Here is a 26,617-nt window from a genome sequence, read left to right as displayed (position 1 = left end):
GATATTCCATGTTCATGGATAGGAAGATTCAATATTGTCAAGACGTCAGTTCTTCCCAACTTGAGCTATAGACATAACGCAATCCTAATGAAAATCCCAGCAAGTTATTTTATGGACAGAAACGAAATGATTCTAAAGTCTATATGGGGAGACAAAAGACCTTGAACAGCCAAAACAATATCGAAGAGCAAAGCTGGAGAACTTCAAGACTTACCATAAAGTTGTAATCATCAAGAGGGTGCAGTATTGGCAATAGAATACACAAACAGATCAGTGGAACAGAACAGTGAGCCCAGAAAAAACAGCCCCCACAAATATAGTCAACTGATCTTTCACAAAGAAGCAAAGGCAATAAGATGGAACAAAGACAGTGTCTTCAACAAATGGTGCTGGAACAACTGGACATCCACAAGCAAAAAATGAAGGGGCATGGGGCCGCTTCTAGACACAGACCTTACACTCTTCATAAAAAGCATATGTCTTAATTTTTTATTCAGCTGTTTGAAAGTAATAAGAGGTAATATTAATGAGTGATCATTATGAGCCAGGTGTAATAAACACTTCACAGTAGCATCATTAGATCTTCATACTACCTTGAGAAACAGGTATATTGTACCCATGTCACCAGTGAGAAATCTGGGGCCCAGAGAGGTTGTGTGGGTTGCCCAGGGTCACACTGCTATTATCTATATACCTGGATTAGAACCCGTGTCTTCTGACTTCAACTTCATTGCTCTTTTAGCTGCACCATAGCTGGCTAGGGTAGGGGTCCTCTCAAGGAGGCAGGTGTGTATTTTCCTCTGCTGATAAGTAAAGCTTTGCATCATTTTTTAAAAGGAAGGGCAAGTGGGCCTAAGGAACATGGCGAAGCATGAAGAAAACATAGCTCAGTTGTCTCTGGCCATTCCTAGCTTTAACCCTGACTTTTGGCTGTTATAGAGTGAAGTTCCACGTCATTTTGCTGAGATGTGAACCCAAGATATGAAGCACCGAGGGGCCTTCCAGGAGGGACACAGCTTGCTGTTTGCCATTTACCATTGTTCCATTCATTACATACATTAGAGCAACTCTTACGATGTGGAGAAATGATGCCCCCTTCCTTCCTGAGAAAGCCAGCTAGTGGTGCTGGTGATGGAAATCAGGAGGTGGTGAAAGAGACTTGACATCGTATAAGCGTACACTTGACTGTATTACTCAGTTTAAGAATTAATAGAAGTCTCAGAACATGCACGCAGTAGATATTGTCAGTTGAGTGTCCTTGGGAGATGAGGAATAACCATCCAGGCCTCTGGTTACTTCATACGCGCTCTCCCTCCCACACGCCACAACTGGGCCTTCCCTCTCTGGGTCTCTAACACATCGCTGCCCTTAAATTCAGGGTCTCCTCGCACAGAGTTAGCGACCAGTCTGTTGCAGAGAAGCTCCCTCCCCTGAGAAACTGTAGGCTGGCCACCTCACTAGGGTCTTGTTCCCACACTGATTCAGTCACTGGCCCATTCACCCAAACGCGAATGGGCCGATGGTGCTCTTACCCCTCCTGGACGCATTCCTGCCTTCAGAGAGCCCACAGTGCCCTGAGCTTTTTGCAAGCTCTCACCCCTTATATTCTAAACACAAGATGTGGGGCCTTCTGTCATTGCATAGGGACTTCCATGTGTCAGGCACGGAGGTGTTAGTATTCCCAATAAATGCATGGAGTGGGGGCCTTGCCAAGCCTCTGGGAGCTCTGGCTAGACAGGGGCTGGCCCTTGTCATGAGCTTCCCGGGGTCCAGGACCTCGGGCTCTAACTTTGCTTGCACAGAGTCCCCATGCCCCCACTGTGTCCCATGCAGGCAACGTGCTTGGAAGGGGATTTGTTCCCTGTGCCTGTCACTTTGCACTGCGTGGAGGGAAATGGGGCTTTTGTGAGTTCTAAGTGAATCCGCTGGCCCATTGTCTGGGTCAGCCTCCACAGAACTCTGCCAGCGCCCATGAGGACAGGGCGGGGCTGGGAAAGGCCGGATGTATCCCCAGCCAGGGCCGAAAACACTATTCATCCCAGAAACACCCTATTAAGCCGCAACAATGGCACAAAGAGGGGGAGGGAGCAGGCAGAGGGGAGCCGGCAGGAGAGGTGAGGGAGGGGGAGGGAGTGAAGAGGGCCAGGAGGAGGGGGAGCGCAAGGAGGGGGAGCACCCACACAAGGAAGAGGGGCTGCTCCTCATGTCCTTGGGGGCTTGGGGAAGGATTCAGAGCTCCAAGGAGCCACGTTTCTCCTAAGGAGACCCTGGCATGCTTAGTGGGATTCATAAGGGAATTGATAGGGAGATGAAGAGGAGGGTGTGCCCACCAGGGAGGTGAGAGCCCCCTTCCCTCCTCTGTGCTGCTCAAACCGTGTAAAGCCTTCGAGCTACATGGTGGGTGCTGTCCCATCAGGACAGTGCAAGTGAGGTGGTGGGGCTGGAAGAAGAGCTGAGGGACCCCGGAGTGTGGGGGAGAAAGAAAACTCAGAAGGTCGTGTCCCCTCATAATCCGAAAGGCTGCGGCGGAGAAAGAAGCAGTTGGTGCTGTGGGGGCCTTTTCAGGGGCACAACAAGGGCCCAAGAAAGGAAATCCCAAGGAGCCAGCTTTCTGACAGTTGGAACAATCTGACAAGAAAACAGCCAGCCTGGAAAGGTAATGCGTGGCTTATCTTCAGTGGCATGTAAGCAGACACTGATCAACCGATGAGGGTGCTGTATCAGAGGCTCAAGCTTAGGGCGGAGGATGGTACCAAACTTCTGGAGCTTTTTAAACCTTGAGAGGTTCTGAATTGAGAGTGATGTCCAGATTTAGGGCCCAATCCCCAATGTATTTGGATAAGAAGTGATATGAATAGGCAGATGAAATCTGGACAAGTTATCACGTCCAAGCTGGCAGACACGGAACAGAGCTCCACATCCTGACGCCACTGGACTGGATCTTTTCTCAGTTCAGAAGGAAGAGAACTGCAGGTGAAGCCTGTTCTTTTGGCCAGAAATCTAAGATTGAGAGTTGAGAGGTACCAGCCTCTCAAGGAAACCTCTGCCCCTACCTAGCAGGGAAATGCCAGGCCAAGTTGACGAAGGACTCTCCCCTTGAGCTTCGGCATTGAAGAGGAAATGACTTCCAGGTGCCCCCCCGCCATTGCCAATTGTTAGATTAGGAGCTGCACTTCAGCGTCCACTCAGGGAAGAGCCTTAGTCCAGAAAGGCCTAGAGTGATCAGCCACCTCATCCGTCATCCACCAGGGGCACTGGGCAGAAAGATATCCAGGCTGACACCGCATGCTGATGGCAGAGCCAGGCCTAGACCCCAGGTTTCCTCTGTAGTCGAGAGTGCCGTCCTACACCCGGGACCTCCAGGTTATGCTGTCGAATTTGTCCGGTTCCTACAAGGCCAAAGCCCTGGTAGCTGCGGGAGTGTGACAGCTCCTGCCTGGGGAGGTTTTAGACCCCAGACTTGCCCCTGCCCTCCTTCATACCGCGGAGGGCGCATCAGGTGCCCAGAGCCAGAGCAGGAACCGCACTCTGTGGCCACCAGACCTGCTGGCCTCCAGGTGAGAAAACCCAGCAGCATCCCTCGCAGGTCAGCAAGGGAGCTTTGCCTGGAGCTTCAGGTCCCTCTGGAGACATTTCTGCACAAAGACACGCATTGCAAGAGTTTTGCAAGGCTCGGGGAGGACGTTTGTGGCATCGAAACTATTTGGGATCTCGGGAAATTCTGGATGCCAGGAGCCCGTCCATGCTACTGGGAAACACAAATAGAAATTTTCCCAGGGCCCTCTCCAGACACCTTGGTGGGGAGAGAGAGAGGCCTTAGGGGCAAGTGTGACAGGCAGGGCTGGAAGGGCTTTCCCTGACAAGGAGAAATGGAGTGGCAAGAGGTCCATTCCTGGGGGCAGGAGACTTTCGTGGAGTCCAAGGGGCAGTGCTGGAGGGGCCTTGGGCATCAGCCCATTGGCCCCCCCACAGCCACACAGCTCAGGGAAGCCGGAACTGTGATCTGGCAGCTAAGAGTGGGCCATTGCCTGGCAGGCTCCTCTTGGGGTCCGCTCTTGGCGGTGCATTGCTTCCACCACTCCGTGCCTCCCTCTGACCCTCTGTGCAGTTAACAGCCGTCACGTGCAATAGGACAGGGTTAGACCTGGACAGATGGCATGTGTCGAGCAGTTCCAAAGCAGTCCTCCAGGACAGGGTGAAACAATGAAAGCAGACCGTGATCGAGGCCTGCACTGAGTGGCGGCTCTGTGTGGGACAGACTTGGTGGCTTGAGTCCTCAGAGAGGCCTTCTGGAGGAGGAGGGACCGGGCTGCTGCCTTGCTGCCTACAGCCCTTGAACCCAGGCCTGATCCACACAGCTGGGCCCATTGGTCAGCCTCCCAATGGCTGTGTATCGCCACTGTCCGTGTGGAGGAGAGTGATGTCACAGAGGCTACAGGACACTGGGCCAGGGAACCACAGAGAAGATGACACAGAACCCAGGCCCTACAGAGCTGAGGTGTAAGGGTGGGGCGGGCTACATCTTCAGGGGCAGAAGGAAAGCGAAGTCAGGCAGGCTCTCCGGAAGGGGCGAGAGGGACCATGGCTGGAGGAGTTTGGTGGGGGGTTAGTTAGGGTGGGGTGAGGACAGACTCAATCCGGGGGCCCCGGGTGGCGAGTCTGGGGGCTGCAGTAGGCCAGGCTGGCTCTCCGGAGAGGCCAGTGGGGGTGGGGTGGGGGGGCAGTGAGGAGGCACGAGGCACAGCAGCGTGGGGCACAGCAGACCCAGCACGCTGGTGCTGAGGACAGGGACACCTGGAAGAGGATGTCGGGAAAGAAGGTTAGCGCCTGGTGGCAAGTGTGCTTTGGAGCAGCCCCGAAGGGTGCTCTGGCAGCCCCGGGGCACTCAGCAGCCCCCGTCTGGTCTAGGATATGTCCAGGAGAACGTGAGAGCCTGCCTAGCCAGCCCCGCCCCTTCCTTGTCTGATGGGCGGCCCCTCACCTGGCACATCCCCTGAGCCCTGGCCACAGCCATCCCCCTAGCTAGGGGCCCCGGGTTTCTGTGACTGCTACCAGTGTATGCAGGGACCCCAGGGGCAGTCGGCAGTGCCAGTGACTTCAGAGCGCTACTGTGCCCCAGATCAATCCAGGATGAGGGCACAGGAGGGCCTGGAAGGGGAGGCAGACGGCAGCGCGTACCTTCTGATGAACGAGCTCGGGCCGCCATCCATCGCTGGCCTTCATTAGGACTGCAGAGAGGCACTCTGCATGGGCGTGCAGGCGCTCCTCCCTGCTCTTCTCCCAGGGGATTGATGCCCCTGGGTGCCCACATCCCCCAAGCAGTGAGAGGCCCGCTTGCCTTGCGCCCAGGAGAAGCAGGGGGCAGCAGGCTTATTATGCACCATTCTTGCCCGTGTGCCACTGGCACCAACTCATGGGCATGTTGGAGCGGCCGGGGCCAACAGATTTCACCTCCATCAGAACTGTGGTGCCGGAGGGCTGGAAGATACCCAGCTCCTCAGTTTTCATCGTTCTTTGACTGTCCTCACACAAATGCAAATAGCTGAAGTGCTGAGCGGCATCGGGCTCCTGGCCAGGCCTGCACCGTCAGTCGTGGGTGCTGATTTAAATGATGTCCTTGGACCACCGCATCCCTGTCTTGTTCCCTTTTCTCTCCCCGTGCCCGGTGTGCGTGTGTGAGTGTGTGTGTGTGTGTGTGTGTGTGTGTGTGTGTGTGTGTGTCATTTGCTGCTGGATTAGGCAGAAGGGTGTGCCCTGTGTTGTTGTCAGGGAGGAATCAGGGTCAGGAAGAGGTGGGGGCCCGAGAAGCGGCTCAGCTGCAGGTCTGGTTAAAGGCCCCCCAGGATGCCTAGTGGCCTGGGAGTGGATGGGGCAGCTAGCCGGCAGGCCTGGGCCAGAGGCAGCTCAGAAGGCTGCTTTGCCTTTGCCTGCTCACATGATCTGGGCAGTGTGGCTGGTGCCTACAGATGTCTGATACCAGGAAGATCTGGAGATTCCTGGCAGGGGTGGCGACCCCCAGTTTTCCTCTTGGTTCTCTGGCGGTGGCGTATTTTCAGGCAGTGGAGGGTACACGTGGATCTGAGAGGGTGTCGGGCCATCTTAAATGATGAGGGAATACAGGCATCAGAATGGGGAAGAGAACTGAGATAGAAGGCAAAGAAGGGATGTGGCAAAAGAAAGACTGTGAGTGTTTGGGAATTTTGTAGCCCAAATGGAAGGCTTTCAGTTTCCCCCCTTTCCTTGTTCCTGTGTTAGTCTCACTTGGGCAGGGCTTCTTCCTTGTTGGAGAATGGCTGTCAGTCCTTGCATGCCCAAGTCCCCCGCCCGTCATTGAGCCACATGGAGACAAGAATTTGTGCTCCGGGTGGGGAGGCCAAGGTGGGGAGCACACAGAATGAGGGGAGGCTGTGCAGGGGCCCGGGGGTGGTGTGGGGGTACATACAGCCTGTGTCTGGGGGTGAGGTGGGGGGACCCACCCAGCTATTTGGGCTCCTTCTCGTTGGCCTTCCCCATTGCTTCAGACCTGACAGGGCCACACAGGGTCGGGCCGGTCCTCAGGAGGAGCCCACAGGATAAGCATTTAGTGAGCTCTTGCAGAGGCTGTGGCCACACCCCAGACCCCCCCATGCATAGTGTATGTGGGGAGAAGGGGGCTGCAGCAAGTGGCCTGTCTGTGTTTGGGCAGGGGGTGGCTGAGGAGAAGCTGGTGTGGCTGGAGGTTGAAGTGTGGCTTCTCCATCAGCAGGGGCTGCCAGGGCTGGGTAGATCCAAAGCCCATCCTTCGGAGGGGCCTTAGGGTGGGAGACTGGCAGCCGGCCCAGCTGAACAGCCCATGTTCTGTCCCCATGCTCTGGTCTGCTGCCCTGTGACCCTTGGCAGAGCCCTCCGAGGGAGGGAAATCTGGACCAGGCCTTTGGGCCTTGCACATGTTCTCTGGCTGTACCCCGTGTTGACTGAGTTCAGATGGGGGGGTGCTGTCCCCACTCCTTGAGGCACATTGCTATGCTGTGACCCATCTACTCCGTGGCTTCCTTCTGTTTACAGTAATTAATTGCACTTTGGGGGCTACTGCCCTGATCTATGCATTTCTTAAAAGAGCAAATTTCACAGTTTATATTTACCATTTAAATGCCTGTTCTGACTCAGTCCGTCAGTCAGCAGATGGGTTGGAGTGGCTCATCTGTTTACTCGGGCTTGTTTTTCTTCCTTACTGGCCATTACAACACATCCATCAGTGGAGACTTCTCTAATAATAGCTTCTCTTACCTAGCAGTTTACACTTGGCAAAGATAGTGAGTGAGGGTTAGCCCAATGCGTGTTGTTAAGCGTACGCGGAGCATCTCTCTGGGCATGGTCTGGCTGGCTCATGGATGCGGGCGGGGATGCCTCTACCCGTGAAGATCAGGCTTTGATGCTCAGATGTGACTTGCTTGGCATGCCAGGACTCCGGAGTTGGTTGGGCCTTTTGCTTAGTGTGGCTGTATTGCTTTTGAACCATTTATGTTGGCACCCGACGGCTAAGATGGGGGCTTCTGCGGAGACATCAGTGAGGAGGTGGTTGCTGTGGTCCCCGTGTGCGGACCACAGAGAGGTGGCCGAGATTGGAAAGGAATGCACAACTGCAGAAGGCACTGCAGAGAAGGAGTCCGTGGGGCATGGCAAATGATGTGATGAGACTGAGGGGGACCAGCTAAATGCCTCTGAGGCTTCCCTCCTGGGCTCCAGGCAAGGGCGGCAGGAAAGTTTGGGTGGAGCGGTGTGCACAAGACAAGATGTGGCATAGGCTGGGCACATGGCATGGGATGTACAAGGTTTCCTTGGGATAGCCTTTTGTCGCTGTGCTGGGCTCAGGCCTGTCCTGCCAGAACCAGGGCCCTTGAGGCTGGGTGGTGCTCTCAACAATTCACATTCAACCAGTTCATCCCAAACCCAGAACTAGCAAAGCCTCTCTCTCCCGGTCTGAGGAGGCAGCGTGAGACCGATTCAAAGGGGTGGGGAGCAGATTCTAGGAAGGCTGGCCTGCACTGGCAGCAGGAGGTAGGGGTGTGGTGGGAAGTTGGGGGTTAGAAGCTGTTGGTTCTGGGACCCTGTCTCAGGGACTGAGGATCTGGAGGGGAGCCACGTGGGCATCATTCAGGGTGGCCCGTGGAGACAGGACACAGCCCTGAGGAAGGTCAGGGAAAAGAGCTGCACGGGAACTCTGCAGGGAGGCTGGGCTGAGTCCTGGGCAGGCAGGCTGCCGTGATGGGTGGAGCAGGGCCGGGGCAGGGGGGTGGGGAGCACGGCAGGAGCTGGGGGGTGGCTGGAGCGTGTGGGCTCCAGGTGGGGCTCAGGCTGCCCTGCTGAGTCCAGGTCTCCAGGGCAGCACGGGCACCCCCGGAGAGGCAGAGGGCCTCACTGTGGTCAGGCGTGCCCAGCACATTCTTGTCCCTGGCACACTCTGGTTGTGGGAGTGGAGGAGACTGTTTATCACATAGCCTATTCTGCCAGTGCGAACTCAGGCTTAGGGCAGGGTGTGTGTGTGTGTGTGTGTGTGTGTGTGTGTGTGTGTGTGTGTGTAGGGGGTGGTGATCCCTGTGCTGTCCTCAGCCAGGGGATGGGGAAGGAAGGAGGGAGTGCCAACCATGTGCCAGCCTCCAATACCCCTGTCATTTTATTCAGTGCTCACAGCTGTCCCTGGGATTTCCCCCTTTCCTGCCATTCACTGAGGCTGTAAATGCAGATTTATCTGCACAGTAATTTGATTAATTTCTGTCCCTGAAAGCTCCCTGAGGGTGGGATGTCTTTCTACCCTCTGTTCCGTCTCTGATGCCTGCGTGGAGCTCACTCTGCCCTCAGGAGTTGCTCAGACAGCCTTTGCTGAATGGATCCCGGAGCCACTTTATATCATCATGTTTCGGACCTCTTCCAAGCGTCCTAAGCCCTTGTGAAGGCTTTGGGAGGGAGATGGGGCTGCAGTGAGGCGCCCCTCAGCTCCTTGCATGTGCACAACCACAGCTTGCTTCTTGCAGCTGCACCACGGTGTTGGGCTGCACGAGTTCTGTGGCCCCGGAAGGGCAACACAGGGCAATGACCGCATGGCTGTGCTGGCTCTTCTGCGCTCTGAAGGTCCATGTCTCCCTCATCAAACACACACGAGGCCCTGCTCCGAGAAGGCCCCGCAGCCCCGATCCCACCTGTATATGTTCTCGTGTAGTGTTACATGCGGAAGGACATTGTAAATATTTTCAGCGGAATGATCAATGTCTCTCCAAAAAGAATGGCAGAGCTGTAAGGAGAGGGTTTATTTATCTCTCTCTCACCATGATGGATATCTAATTCATCCCCAGTGTCAGTACATCCCAAGTTGCCAATCCAGACAGAGAGGGGAGCCGCCTGCAGGGCCAGGTAGCGGCTACCTCTTCCTCCACACAGAGGGCTCCGAACCAGCCCCCACCCGGCCCTCCAGGCACCGGCCCCCAGAGTTGGAGCAGGCACCCTGAGGGTTGTCATATCAAAGCCACTGCAAGGAAATTGTTCCCTGGGAGCATGGGGTCTCTCTGCCAGGCTTCTCTGGGTGCCTGGGTCCTTGGGTTCTTGCCAGTCTAGCCAGCTCTCGCCAGAGGCCCCCTTCTGTCTCCCCTCATGGCCTCCCCTCCATTCTTGCTCAGTCTTCCTTACCCTCTCCTATGTTTGGGGTGGCTCCCACTTCGTTCCATCAGCCTGTTTCTGCCACTGCCCTTGTTGCCCCGGGGAGTTGCTCTGATATCTCTGTCCCAAGAGCCCGGCGGAGCTCTCCATCCTTCCCTCCTCCCCACTGCTCACCACTACCCCGGCCACCACAGCATCTTCCTTTGCATCTCCAGGCAGCCTGCATCTCCTATCCTCCCTGTTGGGATGGGCCCACTCCATTCCCCACATGCAGAAGAACCCCCTGCATTCCCTTCAATTTCTGTCTCCTTCTCACGGGCTCGGCCAGAATAGGGTGCCAAATAGGGTGCCAAATAGGGTGACTTTGCTTCTTGTCCCTCCCTGGACTAGACTCCTCTGATTGGCTGTTGTATCCTCAATGTGTTACTCCTTGGTCTTTACAACAAGGCAAGGAAGAAGGCAGATGAGATATCATTAGATCTATAATACTGTTGAGTCTTACAGATATCTTATGGGCGTCTTACAGATAGCACCATTAGGGTTTTTGCATAGCTGAGGAAGCTGAAGCTTGGAGTGATTAAGTGATGATGATGATGATGATGATGATGATGATGATGATAATAGCATATTTGCAGTGTTTTATCTCCCCCCCCCCCCGCCAGTCCTGTGTACTAGCTCCATTCTGCAGATGAGGAAAAAGGGAGGGAGAGATTAGGAGGTACAGGGAGATGGAGGGAGAGAGGGAGAGAGAGAGAGAGAGAGAGAGAAAGGAGGGAGAGAATGGGACAGAGAGAAAGAGAATGGTGGAAGAGTAGGACCCGGACCCAGTCTGCAGCACCCCCGTTCCCCCCTCTGTGCGTGGCCTTCCCAGAAGCATTGCTCCCTCCCGTGGACGGTGAGGACTGGCTCCCAGAGGGCAGAGGCCAGGAGGTGGGTGGAGGTTCCAGAGTTGCGTCCCCTGTAGGCATCAGATCTGACAGCAACACATGCACCTCCAGCTGGTTGGTCCCCACGCCCCTGTTTGAGAGCAGAAGTGATGGTAAATATTTAATTGTGCTTCCACCATAACTTTCTGCCAGGGCTCTCAATATGCTTTATAAATGCAAATGAGTGCTCTTTTCCTCTCCAGGGAGATGTAAACCTCCTCGAATCACTTTTATTCAGCCCCCACCAGAACGTAATGCCATAATCAGGAGCTCTCTGTGCCAGAAAAGAAACTGCCCTTAATCATATCGAGTGGACAGTTTATGGTTTTGTGGTCTTCTGTCTCCACAGCGGGCGGGACACGGAGAAATGGATTCCGCTTGCTGCAGCTTCTGTCCAGTAGGGTGGATGGAAAACATTATTTAGAAACAGTTTCAATTATAGCCCCGGAGCAGGTGACTGTGAATATAATGAAGTCTTAGATTATATTAATGGGGTTAACAGGACGAACTAGTCCTTGGAAGGTTTAGAAATGAAGGTGAATTCTTATTTTTGATTCTGGACTCTATCTCCCTCGCTGCCTGCTTCCCCTGTCTCTTCACCACTACATCAACTTGGTCCCGAGGTTAAGGCGGGGGTGATGCATTATTCTGGGGGCTTTTGTGGCTTCTTGGATTTATGAGCAAGGCCCCTACCCTGACCCCAGGGCTCCAGGAGAGCCCCTGGAAGCCCAGATGTGCCTGGTGGGCAGCACCCTGGGGTTTGGAGTGGTGGCCTCAGGGTGGAAGGCTGTGTGACTTCACAGAAAGCACTGCACCTTTCTGTGCCCTGGTCCCCGACTCTGTCAAATGGGTTCGCTGGCTCCTGTTCCCGACCCACCTGGCCGAGGCATTTTAATCATGGAGATGAATTTCTATAGAGTCTCAAGGAGTGTCTTCAGAGAAGCATGTTATGTAAATTCGGTGTGTCATTATGATCATTACTAGTGCGGTGGAGTGGAGATGAGCGGGGGAGAGGGAGGGTTGCTCCAGGAAGGGCCCGGCCTCCCCAGCTGTCAGAAGAATCAGAGGAGAAAACAAACTGGAGAAGTCTGTTCCAGTGCTTGCCTGCCTTCAGATAGGCGCAGGGTAGGACTCTCAGCCCAAACCCAAACTCGAACGGGCAAGAAAATACAGCTTTGCTGTATTTCCTTTACTCCCCTCAATTTGCCTTTTTTAAAGCCCCTGTGCCCCCCTGGGAGTGGCAGAAATGTCACCGAGGTTATAGGCAGGCTGTGTGGTGCCAACTTGTGGAGGAAGCTGCCTCACTGGCCCTGTTAGCTTCTGTCCACACTGGCACCCACTGAGACACCCCACACCCCGTCCGACCCTTGCTTATAGTCCATGCAGGGCACCTCTGGGTGGTTCTGGGTCCCCTTCATTAGCCCCGATGGGAGGACCTAAGGCTCCCTCTGCTCCGTCCAAGCTGTGTCAGCCTGGTGCGGTGGCTCGCTGCAGCGTCCCATGCTGGCATGCTGGATGTGCAAGTCCCTGTCACCTTGACAGACTCCCACTATCCCTTCTCTGGGGTGGGGCGCTAGGAGACGAGAGCATAGCGAACCTGTTTTCTCAACACAGCTCCTCATGTATCATTTCGATTTTCATTCCCTCTGCCCTGCCCGTAGTGTGGCTTTCTTCCCAAACCTTTGGTTTATGTCAGGAGTCCTTCTGTTTCCTAAGGGGCCCACAATTTTATAATTGTGTATTCTGCAGTCATGTCTCCTGTCTCCTGCCTGAAGCAGCGAACACACAATAGGGGTGTTCAGGAGAAAACGGAAACAGAGGAGGGAAAAGCCAAAATGACGTATGTATATTTCCCCCTCCTGTGTTTGTTGAGCACCTATGCAGCTGGGGGGTTCCTTTGATACATGCCCTGGGAGATCCAGCTGGATAAGACACCTCTACCAGCCTAAACAGCACCATTGTGTGAATTTAAAAAGGTGCCCCTCTGGAACAACTGGATATCCATGTGACAACAACAATTGTACATTTGATTCATACTTCCCACCTTACGCAAAAATGAACTCAAAATAGATCACAGACCTAGGTAGGAGAAAAATCTTCGTGACCTTGGGTTAGGCAGAGATTTCTCAGTATGACACCAGACCATAAAAGAAAAAGTTGATAAAGTGGACTTCATCAAAATTTAAAACTTCTGCTTTTTGAAACACACTGCTAACAAAAAAAGAAAAACAAGCTGCAGAGTGGGAGAAAATATTTGCAAAGCATATATCTGATAAAGGTCTAGCATCCAGAATACATAAAGAGAACTCTCCAAACTCAGTAATAAGAAATTTGAAACTTGCAAAATCTTGAACACACTGCACCACATAGGACATGCAGATGGCAAGTCAGCATGGGAAAAGATGTTTAACATCACTCATCAGTTAAGGAAATGAAAAACTACAATGAGATACTACCACATACCTGTGAAGATGGCCTAAATGAGAAGTGACCGAGCACACGAAATTGGTGAGGATGTGGAGGGCCTGGAGTGTTCATGCACTCTCATGGATAGCCCCAAAGTGGGAGCCACACATGAATGCGGGGACAAACTGTAGTGTGTCCATACAATGGAATTCTACTCAGCAATAAAACAAGATGAACTGCTGATGCACACAACATGATCAGCTTTTTAAAAGATTTTATTTATTTGTCAGAGAGAGAGCATGAGCACATGTAGGGGGAATGGCAGGCAGAGGGAGAAGCAGGCTCCCCGCTGAGCAGGGAGCCCCTCGATCCCAGGACTCTGGGATCATGACCTGAGCCCAAGGGGCAGATGCTTAACCGACCGAGCCCCCCAGGCGCCCCTGATCAATCTTTTTTTAAAATAAGATTTATTGATTTATTTGAGAGAGAGAGAGCGTACGCGTGTGCAGGGGGAGCGGAGGGACAGAGGAAGAGGGAGAGAGAGAGAATCTCCAGCAGACTCCCTGCTGAGCATGGAGCCTGATGCTGGGGGCTCGATCCCATGATCCTAAGATCATGACCTGAGCCAAACGAAGCCAAGAGTCCGACGCTTACCCGAATGAGCCACCCAGGTGCCTACAACATGATCAATCTTGAAAAAAAATTATGTTAAGTGAAAAAAGCCAGATAAAATATAGTATATATTATATTTATATAAAATTTATATAAAACTGTAGAAAATCCCAGTTAATCAATCTGGGGCAGGAGCAGGAAGAACGGAGGGTTTACAAAGGGACAAGGACACCTCTGGGAATGATGGCTGTATTTGTTATCTTGATCGTGGTGATGGTTTCACGTATAAACATATGTCAGAACTTAATCAAATTGTATGCCTTAACTGTGCGGTTCACTCTTTGCCATTTCTACCTCAATAAAAAAACAAAAACCCAAAGAGGTTTTTGGCTTTGCTGGTCAGGAGCTCATGAGCAGCTCTTGGGGAGCAGTTCCCATTGAGAGGTGGGGGCTGACAGCAGTCAGCAGTAGACTGAAGAGAAAAAAAAGGAAGGGGTGCCTCGTCCTTAGGACGCGTCACAGCTGTCCACCAGAAAGCTGTCCTCACGAAGAGCAAGTCTGTGGTCACTACGTGCCTGGTGGTCTTGGTGTATGAACTGTAGCTACAGTCACGGCCCCCAGGGGCTCACAGCTGAGTCGGGGCGCGCTTTCCCTTACTGGCCAGGGGGGATCAGTAACCAGGAAGCAGGCCACAGGGACCTGGGATTTTGTGCATTTGTGTGAGCCCCAGCTGAGTCTTGGAGGAAGGGGTGGCATGGATCTGGGCCTAGTGGCAAAGGGACCTGTAGGGAGGCTGAGTCTTGGGAGAGTAGTTGGGGCCAGGGGAACTGATGGGACACCACCCACGGGTGTCAGCATGGATGCCTGAAAGGGAGGCAGGGGACAGGGGTGGGGAGAAGTAGCGGCAGTCAGATGAGGCTGGAGAGGGACCCCAGTGGGGCGGAAGAGGGCAGAAAGACATGGCCCAGGAAGGCCAAGGAATGAATTAAATTTGGTCCTGGGTTGGCATGGCCCTGGAAGAGCCCCTCGAAGAGTATGCTGGGAAGAAGCCATGTCTGGGAGTAAAGTGTATGGGCAGGTGATTTCATCCCATTCAGGCGGCTTTTGGGCTTTCAGGGAGAGAACAATGGCTGCAGCATCAGGACACCTGAGGTCTGAGCCGTGGCATCCTGATGAACCTCTTCCTCTCTCTGAGCCTCAGGCTTCACAAAGGGGCCCAAAGCTCCTAACACTGACATTTATAGTCATAAGTAACCTCGTAAGCATAAGGGCCACTGTCTAGCAATCCTTCAGACTCACCAGATTTTCTCTTTTGACCCACAGAAACTTTAATGGACACCAGGACAGCTACCGCAGAGCTGGGCTGGACAGCCAATCCTGCATCAGGGGTGAGTGTCAACCATCCATCCTTTAATCCTGCTGTGCAGTCCTGGGCCTGTAGGATGGCTGGGGGAGCAGAGCCTGCCTAGAGCAGGACCTTTTGGGAGGTAGAATATAGGTGGGAATGGCTGTGTCCCCTGCCCATCCACAGAGAGGTAGCGTCAGGGGTCTCAGACCTGAGCTGCTCCCTGGTGTGGTGATGCAGGCCATCTCCTGACACAGTCCTTCAGGGAGCTGGCCCCTGGGTGACGAGGGCTGTACCTGTGTGGGGACAGGGGCACTGGCTACCAAGAGCTGGGCACTCAGGCCAGTGGTGCTGGCCCAGGTCAGAAATCTGTGATGCCTACAGGCTGCCAAGACACAAGGACTTCAGAAGGAGCCGGAGGTCAGAAGGGCTGAGGCTTCCTTTCACCTGGAGTTTGCCTTAGAGAGATATTCTTGATTCATTTGTTCAGTGTTCATGCCCCTGGCCAGACCCTGTTAGCTGTAAGAATGGACCAGCTCCGAGGACCTCATGGCCTCCCATGGGTGTGGGGACCACCATATTCATGAATAGGCTAAAGTACATCTCTTCTGTGTGGCAGTGGAGAGATCAACAGGCAAGTATGGCCCAGAGCTGGGAGTGAGGAACTTAGGAGGGACACATGAGCCTTTGCAGAGAAGGTGCATGCTAATTGGGGTTTACAGAATGTGTAGGGGTTTGACAGGTGGTGAATGGGGAGTCTGCAAAGATATTCCAAGTAGGAGCCATAGTCGATTGGAGGGATAGGGTCATGAAAAGACACGAGAGAGGGGAATCTGTGTTTCTGGAACGTGGCAGGGTATGGACGGTGCTGTGGTGGGGCTGGGGTGTGGGTTGGAATGGGGCGTGGTGGTAGAGGACGGTGCCTGCCATGCTGAGGCAGCCTTGGTCTATTCTATCCTGTAGGTAATGGACAGATCCCAGGAGGGAGAATAACATGGCCACGCTTGCTGATAGGATTGCAGGGAACAGTTGAGAGAAAGCACTTAGGAGCCTCTTCCAGCTGTCTTGGGTGGGTCGGAAGAGTGGGATGAAAACAGGATACTTAGAGCGCCGTTGGAACAAAGCAAAAGCGAAAGCATTGACAGCATTGACAGCATTGACAGCATTCGGCAACGGATGGACTGCAGGGGGATGGAGCGGGAGACAGAGGAGGAGAGATGACGTTCAGGAGCCTGGCCTGGGTGACTGGCTCGCTGCGGGGCTTAATCACCAAGGGAGTGGGCAGGAGAGTGAGTGGACTCTTCATCCCAGCGAGGGGGCCGAGTCAGCTGGGGTGGGGCGGCCCACGCCTCCTCTCTCCTTCCCTGCCCTTGGTGGCCTCTAGCCCAGAGACTGTCTACACCCTGTGGTGCCCATCACAACAAGGCACAAGGACTGTCGCCCACTTGTGCCGTAGGGACAGTTCTCAGTGGGCGACTAGGGTCCCAACAGGCTGTGCATACTCCCCGGCTCTCACCGTACCCCCGTCCGCCCAACACTTACAGAATGTCCCCGCCGCCAGGAACTAGTGTCCTGTCTTGGGGCAAGAAAGCAAGGATTAGGTTGGGTTGGCGTTTTCCAAAGCAGGGCCCGGGGCAAGGGCCAATGCTGTCCACACTGCCCACGTCCCCATCCTGCTGGGAGTACCGTGGGCTGCTAGGGAGCCTTTCCCACTTCTACGAGGGACTTCATGCAAAGCCAATGAGGCAGCCACTTTTCAGGCTGTTGGATATTAAGAACTTGCGACTCTTTTTACAAATTACATTATTGTTTGAAGGCCCGTGTTTTCACAAGACGTCGACATGATTTATGGTTAATTTTCCCCTTGATTTTTGTATACACCACCTGTCTTCTTTAAACTTCTGCTCTCTTTCCCCAAGGAAGACTGTCCTTTAGGAAAACACTCAAAGTCAAGTGGTGCCCTTTAGAGACAGCAGCTGGCGGGGCTGCTCTGTGCTTGCCCTCCCACTGGTTAGTAGCCAAGCTCAGCTGCCTTTCCCTGTGCTTTTCTCTCGAGAACATGTAGCCAGGTAGCTCTTCTCCTGGTACCCTGAGCAGCTTCAGAGCCTGGCTGGTTTCTAGTGAGTGGTGAGAGTGTCAGCCTGGCCCTCAGCCAGGGTCAAGAGGGAGGAACAAGGACTATGGTTCCATCACAAATCCTCTCCCCATCTCCCTCTGTTCTCATCCTAGACAGTTGCTCCCAATTCTCTGAACACCCCAGTGGCTCCCAACTGTGTGTGCCTAGCCCGTATTGCATTGGATGCTCATGGGCATGTTGATCTAAGCCTGGTCTGAGCAGAATTCATCCTTTTGTCCTTCTCCCACCACGTTCTAAAGGCCAAACACTGGAGCGATTCTTCTTTGTCATTTCCAGGCCCATCTGCAGGGACACCTTCGCTGCATCCCCGACCATGCTGGGTCCCCATCCCAGCTCCACCGAGGGCCAGGGAGCTTTCCTCAATAGCACTGTGCACAGTTGCAAATTTTGCATCTTTATATGTTGGTGTTGGATTAATGTCTATCCCCCCCCCCCATTTCTATCATCTCTTTGGTCATACCGTAACCTCCAAGGTAGCTGGGATTCTGCCTCTTTGTTCACCACTGGAAACTGACACCTAGTTCACCACCTGACTCGGCTACTTGTTGAAAGCTTCTGACTTGGGCAAGTGGGTGGATGATGGTGCCGGTCTCGGGGTTGGGGGACACGGGAGGGGAAGCAAGCTTGGGCAGGAAGAGGCTGAGTTCAGCATGGGACCTGGGGAGTTTGAAGGGCACCCACGGGTCAGGCTCTGCCAGCGCTTGACTTGCGGGCAGTGGCATCAGAAGGCAGGCAGCCTCATGTCAATGGGAGGGGAGCCTGGGGCATGGCTGCAGTCTCCCAGGGAGTGTCTGGAGGGAGGAGAGGTGATAGCTCTGGATGGGTAACCTGCATTGAAATGCTGAATACAGAAAGAGGAGCCTGGAAAGGGGACTGAGAAGGTCTGGCTCAGGAAGTGGCAAGTGCTGCTGGGGGTGGCATGGGCTCAGTTACAAGGCCCCTGCTGGTGACCCATGTGGAGGGCTTCGCAGGGGACAGGAGTCGAAGCCAGAAGGCAAGAGTTGAAGATCAGTGGGGGGTGAGTCAATGGAGACAGCACTTTGTGAAGGGGAAGGAAGACCAAATGTGGGGATGGAAGAAATGGGGCTGTGGGCACATTGGCCTTTCAGGGAAAGGGACTCCTTTTCTGTGGAAATGGCAGGACAGAGATAAAGGCCTTAGAGAGAGATGCGGGTTTGGTGACAGAAGCCATAAAACAGAAAATTCTTTCAATGTTCTATCTTCTCACTGCGGTTGGAGGCCGGGTTTGGACAGCGAGGGTGGGGGGCCTTGGGCAGCAGGTTTGAGGAGGGTGGGGCAGGTTTGAAGGAACCGCTGCTGTCGGAGAGCTGGAGAGAGGCTGGCGTGTTTAGAAGGAGTGTGGCCAGGCCGCGGCGGCAGGCCACGCGTTTGGGACGCCCCAATCAACAGGCCCCCTTCAACTGCTGACCTTACAGGACATAGTGCGCTGGTGGGATCATCCTGAGGTATGGGTGCAAGAGCAGTGGGCCTGGAGGAGTAAGGAGCTGAGGACATTGGCCAGAGGAGGTTGGCGTCTTATATCATGTGGGCTCTGTGTGGGTGGGCAGTCCAATTCCTTCCCACAACTGGCAGTTCTCAAGCACAGCAGTGAAGACACCCAGCGAGCTCCATAAAAGGAAGGGTCCCATGGCCTCTCCCCGGGGAGCCCACCTCACAGGCCGTGCACTGTGGATAGGCCAGTTGGGCCCCCTGGCAGAATGATGCTTCTTCTGGTCAAGGCCAACTCAGTTCCCTGGGGACGCCCAGGCTACCAGAACACAGAGCCCACACATTGTTTTCAGCTATATTCCTGGCAAGTGGATTGTAATAGTCCATGTCAGAAACAGAAAGTATTTGTGCTCAAAAGCAAAATGTTTCTTTCTGATCTAATTGCACATTTAATTCAAAGCCTTTAGGTTTAACCGGAATCCGAGGCCTCCTGGTGAGCAGAGGGAGAAAGTAACACTTATAAAGTCACAAATGCTGGGGAGGAGCTCAGCTCCCAGCAAAGGGCATCCCGGGGACCCTCACAGGTGACACGGGTGACCCCTCCCTCGGGCTGGCTTCATTTATTTCTCCCATGACCTTGCTTCCAGCCCTGCTACAAAATGTTCCCTGACCTTCATGGTTCAGGGCCTCTGGGCAGTGGGGAGTTCAGGGAGGCCCCACAATAAACACTCAGTAAGTCCCCCCTCCCTCCCTGCATCACTCTCTGTCTCTCAGGTGTCAGCTCTGTTCTCGTCCCCTCGGAGAGCCCTCCTGGACGCTCCTCTCCACCAGGGCTCAGTAAGGTGCCCTCTTCCTAAAGCCCAGAGGGCTTGGTGCTGACTTCTGACATACTGTCCTCCGCTTCTGACATACTGTCCTCTGCTCTATTGATGTGTGGTCTCCCCCACGGGCCAGAGGATGGAGCAGCTTTATCTCTGTACCCCTGGTGCCCAGCACTGGCCCAGCAGTGGGTAGGCTCCAGGGGATAGACTCCAATAAATGTTTGTTGGCCCAATAATGAGGAGCATTCTTAATACTTCTTGTATCTGCAACCCAGGGCTCTGAACTTAGATGTTCAATTCAGGTTTATTGTAACCCAATAAAATGTTTGTTTTAGGCCTCTCAACACCCGATTGGTTGTCAGTATCTTTTTATTTTTTTTAATTTTTTAAAAGATTTTATTTATTTATTTGAGAGAGAGGGAACACAAGCCAGGGGGAGAGGCAGAGGGAGAAGCAGGCTTCCCGCGGAGCAGGGAGCCCAACGCGGGGCTCAGTCCCAGGACCCTGAGATCATGACCTGAGCTGAAGGCAGACGCTTAACTGACTGAGCCACCCAGACGCCCCTGTCAGTATCTTTTTAAAGAGCTTACCTGGTGATGGAAATGGAGCCAGGTTTCCTCAGGTGATGATAAAGGAGACCAGGGTATCTACCAGAAGGGACCAATTGTTCTCAGATGCTGGGGGATAGGCTAGAAAAGCAAGGCCAGGTCCCTCTGAAAGGAAGGCTTATTCCACTTGCTTATTGGGAATCCAGCCCTAGAGTTCTTCTACTTTCCAAGAGTTTTGCCAGGGCTCCCTGGCCCTGTGCACCTGGGCCGCTGGTGGCCTCTGTGTCCATGGGACATGCGGCCAGAGTGTGAACATCTACTGGAGTTATCTTCAAAGTGCACTCCATGGGCTTCCAGACTCCAACTCCATCTGCACTGCCCTCGGGAACCACCTTCATGGCCTGTGACATACTCTGTTCACTGCTTTAATATTGGCAACTCTTTATCATGGGAAGTGGAATTTGATGGAGGAAAAATGGAAAAAGGAGTCCAGAGCCAACCCTGATGAGCCTTCAGGATGAGCTAGCTGGCTGTGTGTGCCTTTATACATGTGTGTGTGTGTACATGTGTGTCTGTGTACATCCATGTGTATGTATGTGTGTATATTTGTGTGTATATATGTATATGTGTGCATGTGTATATATATGTGTGTGTGTACATGTGTTTGTATATATGTGTGCATATGTGTGTCTTTGTATTATGTGTGCATGCATGTGTGTGTATATTTATGTGTGTGTATATGTGTCTGTATATATGTATATGTGTGTATATATGGTCATCTGTGTATATACGTGTGTGTACATGTGCACATATGTATATATGTGTGTGTATGCGAGTATAGGTGCATCTCTATATATGTGTGTGTATGTGTCTTTGTATGTATGTGTGCATGCATGCGTGTGTATTTATATGTGAGCATGTGTATATATGTGTGTATATGTGTCTGTGTATATGTATATGTGTGTATATATATGGTCATCTGCGTGTATATGTGTGTGTGCGTGTATGTATGAAGTTAAATGAGTTGATTCATTTCATGCCCCTGCAGGCAGTTCCTAGAGTTCTGAAAATACCTTAAATGATGACGGGAGGGTTATTGGACTTAGTGGCAGAACTTCCGGAGGAGGCCACCAGGAAGGGAACAACATGCATTTGAATGCGTGTGTCTGGTAAACCAACTCAGTAAGTCCCGACACAAGAGACACGTTTGCGAGAGCAGGAACAGGAGGGCCTTACTGCACAGCCACTTCTTGCTGGCCACCTGTGGACCCTCGTGGACCCTCGGCTGTCCCTGGCTGCCTCGCACTCCCTGTCTGTCAGTCCTCCAGACACCCCCGCCGGCTGCCCTTATCATGGGAATAAGGAAGGCATGCTCAGGAGAGAAATCCACTCTAATAACACCCCATTCGTTCCAAGGCCACGCAAAATCAAATTGAAATTTGTCTGTCTGATGGATGAGAAGTTCTGGAGGAGCCCTGAAGGCTCCAGGCCTTGGCATCAAATAAACTGTAACTCCCAGCTGTGTGATCTTGGGCTGGGAGTTGAGACTCTCTCAGCTCCAGGTTCCCCTCTCCTCAGTGGGGCAAGCACGGCACCTCTTTCCATAGATGAAACAAGTCAGTAAAACATTTTCCCCGGTAAACACTCAAGAAGTGTTAGCACAGTACTAACCCTGTGAAGGGCTGGATTTTCTCTTTTCTTTATTTGATGACTCAATCATGTTAATGAAGACAGAAAAGCCCGAGCTAAATTAGGCAAATTCTAGGGAAATTTCGCTCTGGGCAAAATGATTTTGTGAATGGAGTTTTATGGTGTTTTGAATTTCAGGCCTTGCCTTGGTTATCCTTCCTCAGACTGGTACCACCGCCTGGGACTTGGGAGCCTTCGGCCTGTCGCTGATTGCTGGCAGTCAGGGTTCTCCAGTGGCCAGTGACAAAAAAAGCCCACCTGAGTCTTAAAGGAGGTGCTCTGGCTTGTGTAACTGAATGGTACAGAGGCTGATGTGGTTTCTTGTGTGGGCCACACACACGTTAATCCTCACAACAGCCCCATTTTACAGATGAGGAAACTAAGGCACAGAATCAGCTGTGAAATTACTTCCAGTCACATGGCTGGAAAGTACCAGAGCTGATGTCTAACTTCCTGCAGTCTGTTCTCCTGCTGACAACCCCGCAGTACCATCTTTCCCAATGAAATGCTGCCCACCATGGAGGCTTCTGAGGCTGGCTCCAGGAGGAACTCCCAGGTTGTGTTGCTGTGGGCTCCTCGAATTCAGGCTCAGTATGTAAATGAGAGATGGATGGTATCCTTTTCCCGAGCTGTTACCAGGAGCGAATATTGCTTTCTCCACTGAGAGAGGCCTTGCCTCCTGGGGAGTGGGCCTCCGACCTCCCTGCTCTCTCCCTCCGTTCCTCTCCTCCCCTGGCCTCCTCAGGTAAACCACTGAGATAAGTCAGAGCTCCCCTCCCTGGGCCTCCCACCCACTCTTTATCTTTTTCTCTCGCTACCAAAAGGCCTGTAATTAGGAAACATTAGCAGGCTCCAAACAGCTTTCATACCTGAAACATCCTCTGTAATTGCACCCAGCAGTGCTCTTCCCTGGCTATTAATGTCACTTTTATGAAGCAATGAGGAACAAAACACCCCGAGGCACTTAAAACATTTTTTTATATAATATGCGTCTTTTAGGAATGGAAGTTTAAAATCACCTGCCTGACAGAGACAGTGATAGACAAAGCCACGGGAGCCTGGGAGGTGGGGCCCTGGGGAGAGGAAGGGAGGCCCGAGAGGTGCTGAGGTGCCCCAGGCTACCCTGGGAAGAGTGTGATCTCTGAGGCTGAGGCTGGGTTGGCCGAGGCCCAGTGGTTCCCCAGGGGAGGAGAGGTGGGTCAGATGAGCAGCAAGGGCATCGTTCTGCCTGGCTTCATCAAGTGTGATTGCTCTCTCATGGGGCTTTTATATGAGATCTTTTTCGTGGGCATGTGTGGGCCTCTAACAGAGAGGTGAACAGCATGTTACAGATGACCAGTGTCCTTGAGTAGAAGACTAATTATGATATTGGTTGCAGAAGTACGTGGGGTATGATCAGAGTGTGGGGATGAGGTAGGAGGGGAGGAGGGAGAGAAATTACGGGAGAGATGTTTCCCTAGCTTGCGGTAGGAAAGAACTTTGGGAGTTGTGGTGGGTCACCAGAAACTTACTGTCGGGCAGATTTATCTTCTTGCTCTTGGAAAGGGCTCACAGACTTGTTCATCAGCAGAGCAGGAGATGTTTCTGTCTGCAGACTCTGAGCGGGAACCCCAGAAGTCACCCACCCCCCTTCCCTGTTTTGGAGGCAGGCTTAACCTTTGTTTGCCCAGACAGACAGGTGTCTTTCCTCGTCTCTAAAACCTTCGCCAGAAAGGCAGTTGCCCCACCACATCCCTTGTTCCAATGCTAAAAGCCTCCTGCCACTGATAGGTGAGCCTGAGGACCAACTGCCTGATGACAGATCTCCTCAAGTTGAAGGCAGGAGTGGCTCTCATGACTATGGAAGGAAACAGGGCTCCTGACTCAGGTCCCAGGGCTGAGGTGGGGCAGCAGGGGCTCAGTGCCCTGAGAGCCTGAACTCACAGCTCCCTCACACAGCCTGCCTTGGCGAAGGAAAGAAATGGGGGAAGACAAACCTTTAGAAGGAAGGTGAGGCAGAGTTTAGAGGTCTAGCAAAGATGAGTAGGAAGAAAATGGAAGAAGAGGGAGGGTCAGAGTGGGCAGAGACCGATGAGGACACTGAGTCTGGCTCTGGAGGCCAGAGCTTGGCCTCTGTGGGAACAGAGCAGCCCTCCCATGATGCCTTTGGCTTCCCCTCCCCTTAAGGCCAAAAGTACTAGAATAATTAGGCCCAAATCCCCCTGTATGGGAATCTCCCCTTACCCACAGTTTTACTTCTGCGGTTTGAGTTACTCACGGTCAACTGTGGTCCAGAAGCAGATGATCCTCCTTCTGATGTATCGTCAGAAGGTCAGTGGTAGCTGAACGCTAGGTCACAATGCCTGCATCATGCCCCTCACTCCATCTCATTTAGACATGTTAGCATCTCATATCATGGGCGAGTACCGTGCAATAAGATACTTTAAGAGAGAGACACCACATTCACATAACTTTCGTTACAGTAGGTTGTTATAATAGTTCTATTTTATTATGAGTTCTGGTTGTTAATCTCTTACTATGCCTGATTTATAAATTAAATGTCATCGTAGGTGTGGATGCAGAGGAAAAACATATAGGGTTTGGGACTATTCGCAGTTTCAGGCCTCGTCTTGGGGGTGTTAGAACAGGTCCCCCACGGCTAAGGGGGGACTCCTGTACTTCCAGTAGTATACAGGAGCAAGCCCAGCATTTGGAATCCAATGTTCTGGGTTTATATCCGTTTTCCTTTAAGTTCTTTAATGTCTCTGAGCCCATTTTCTGCCCTATCACATGGGTAACGTAAGATCTTACTTATACAGTTGTTGGCAAGATTCGATAGTGTTTGCCTTCTTTGTAAACTCTGAAGCTCAGTCAGGACCACTTGCCCTGGCTAGTACTAGTGGTTGCAGTGACTCTTGGTGGAGGGACGTAACTGGCCTGGGATGAGGGTGTAAACTGGTTGAGGGGGCCCCTGAGAAATGAGATCAGCATTCCAGCATTTCTGATGGGAAACTGCTCTTGCATGGATATCGTCTGAGCGTGCACCATGTTATTAATAACCAGGTTACTGTTCATAATAGTGCTGTTACTTGTCACCCTTAATTAAGTACCAGCTGTGTCCCAGGCACTGAAAATTGCATGTATGACCTCCCTGGACTTTCACCACGACCGAGCAAGTGAGGTGATATTTCTTCCCATTTTACAGAGCAGACACTGAGACTCAGGACAATTACCCAGAGTCACAGGACTGCTTAGGGGTGTCGCTGAAACTGCAGGCCTATCTGGACACAAAGCTCACTCTTGTACCTCTGTCCCCGAGGACGTGTGAGGAAGGGATCTCAGAGTCATATATCGTTGAGAAGCTAGAAAAGAGGGGTGAGGAGAGGCAAAAGTTTCCCTGTTTTCTACAAAGGGAAAGGGTAGGTCTGAAAGCCGTGTGCTAGTGAGTGGCGTGCATTTTAAGCCCCCCATGAATTGTTTTTTAGAGCAAGCTGTATGGGAGGAGTTGGAGCAGATACTTGGTGATGGGTGGATCTGGGGGCAGGGAGCAGCGGGTCCAGGAGGACCTGGAGGGGGACCAGGGGATGGCTGGCTCCAGACGGTGATGGAGGAGCCTGTGGGTCAGCTTCCACCCCTGGGCCTCGGCGAATGTTCAGGAAGTGAGGACTCCTAGGAAGGGAGATAGATAGGTGAGGGGATGGGTCCCACTGAGTTGCTTTGTCCCATCCAGTGGCCTCATTGGCAGTTCTGCAGAACCGGCCCCTGCTCCATTGGAGATGCTCTTCTGCTGATGGAATAGAGGGGGGCCTGGTCATGGCACATCCTCATCTCCATGGACACTGTCCCACTCACCACTCTGGTGCTGACAGGCGTGCCCGACACATTTCCCATTTTCCGGTGTCACAAAGGATAGCCAACATGAAAGATGTTGGAGTCAAGATTTAAACTTACCTTGCTGATGGGGAGGGAGAGCTCTGCCTTCAAACAAAGATGGTCAGTGGTAATGGGCTGCATTTATATGTACGTGTCAACAGCGACAAGCCAGGGATGACTCAGGTGGGCAGTGCCTCAGGGGGCGGGGACTTGCATCTGCCTAGTAGGGGGTCACCAGGGATCATGTTATTCAGAGAATGTTTGTGGGCCTGGGAACCTCAGCCCAAAGACAATCTGCAGCAAAGTCGAGGAGCCAAAGGAGTGAGATCAGAGTCCTCCCCAGGCTTCCCAGGCCAACCCCACGCTAGCCTCCCTAGTCCCAGGGTAAAAATGCCCTGGAGTGGGTCACATACAGTGGCCACATCCTCACCATCAGGAGGGAGTCGACAGGATGGAGGACAGTGTGTCCTCTCCCCAGGCTAGATTTGATTTTCTTGCACCCTGAGAATGGCAATTCTCCCCCACTCTGAGAATGGCAGGAAGCCAAGAACTTTAGGGAGGCCAGCCTCTTCCTCCCCCACCATGGCCTCCTCTCTTGTCTCCAGGATGGCTCCAGCTGGCCATAGCCAGCCTGGCCCTCGTGCAGTCAACGCTCTCTGCACCCAAGAAATGAGGAGCCTGTGTCCCTAGCCTCTGACCCAGTGTGGTGGCCCGGCCTCAGGGCTGGCCTCCGATACGGAGCAGAAATCCCTCCGAGCTGCAGGGACAAGTCCTCAGCTTCTCCCAGTGGTAACTCTGCTCCTCATCAGTGGAACCCAGATCCGGGCAGAGCAGAATTAGGCAGCTGGGGCCTGGGGGCCTGCAGCTCCCGCCCCTGCCTTGTTCAACAAGGCCTTGTTGGACAGCAGTGAGGACCACATTCAATCGACAGCTTAAGATAATCACATGTGTGAGGCACTGGGATAATGACAGCTGAATACCCTGCCACGGTTGCCATAGTGACCAGCCAAGCACTGGTTCCCTCCTTTTTTTTTTTCTTTCTTGTTTTCTGGGCCTCCTTTTTATGGGGCTGGCTGGTGGGGTGGGGGCTGAGTTTGGGAAATGGGAAAGAGGAGGGAAGGGGGAGGGGGAGACCCAAGAGGGGCAGCCCATTATACTCTCTTTAAATACCCCAGCTGGAGGTGTTTTAAATCCCAACAGAG

At 52.9% G+C, this 26,617-nt stretch overlaps 1 protein-coding gene across 2 annotated transcripts in view; it reads left to right on the top strand.

Moving 5' to 3' along the window:
- The window catches only part of EPHB1 (EPH receptor B1), a 425,029-nt gene that overhangs the window by 124,269 nt on the left and 274,143 nt on the right, over positions 1-26,617 (top strand). For both annotated transcript variants that reach the window (XR_012380507.1, XM_073899766.1), the window contains exon 2: positions 14,898-14,962. Coding sequence is in view for 1 of the 2 variants with exons in the window: in XM_073899766.1 (XP_073755867.1) it covers positions 14,898-14,962 (65 nt within the window). In the remaining variant the exon portion in view is untranslated. The remainder of the gene's footprint in view (positions 1-14,897; positions 14,963-26,617) is intronic.

The sequence above is a fragment of the Callorhinus ursinus genome, unplaced genomic scaffold, assembly GCF_003265705.2.
Source record: "Callorhinus ursinus isolate GAN/ISIS: 27379988/994484 unplaced genomic scaffold, GSC_fseal_2.0 scaffold1, whole genome shotgun sequence".
Lineage (NCBI taxonomy): Eukaryota > Metazoa > Chordata > Mammalia > Carnivora > Otariidae > Callorhinus > Callorhinus ursinus.
Note: the sequence above shows the minus strand (reverse complement) of the source record. Positions and strands in the feature narration are given on the sequence as shown.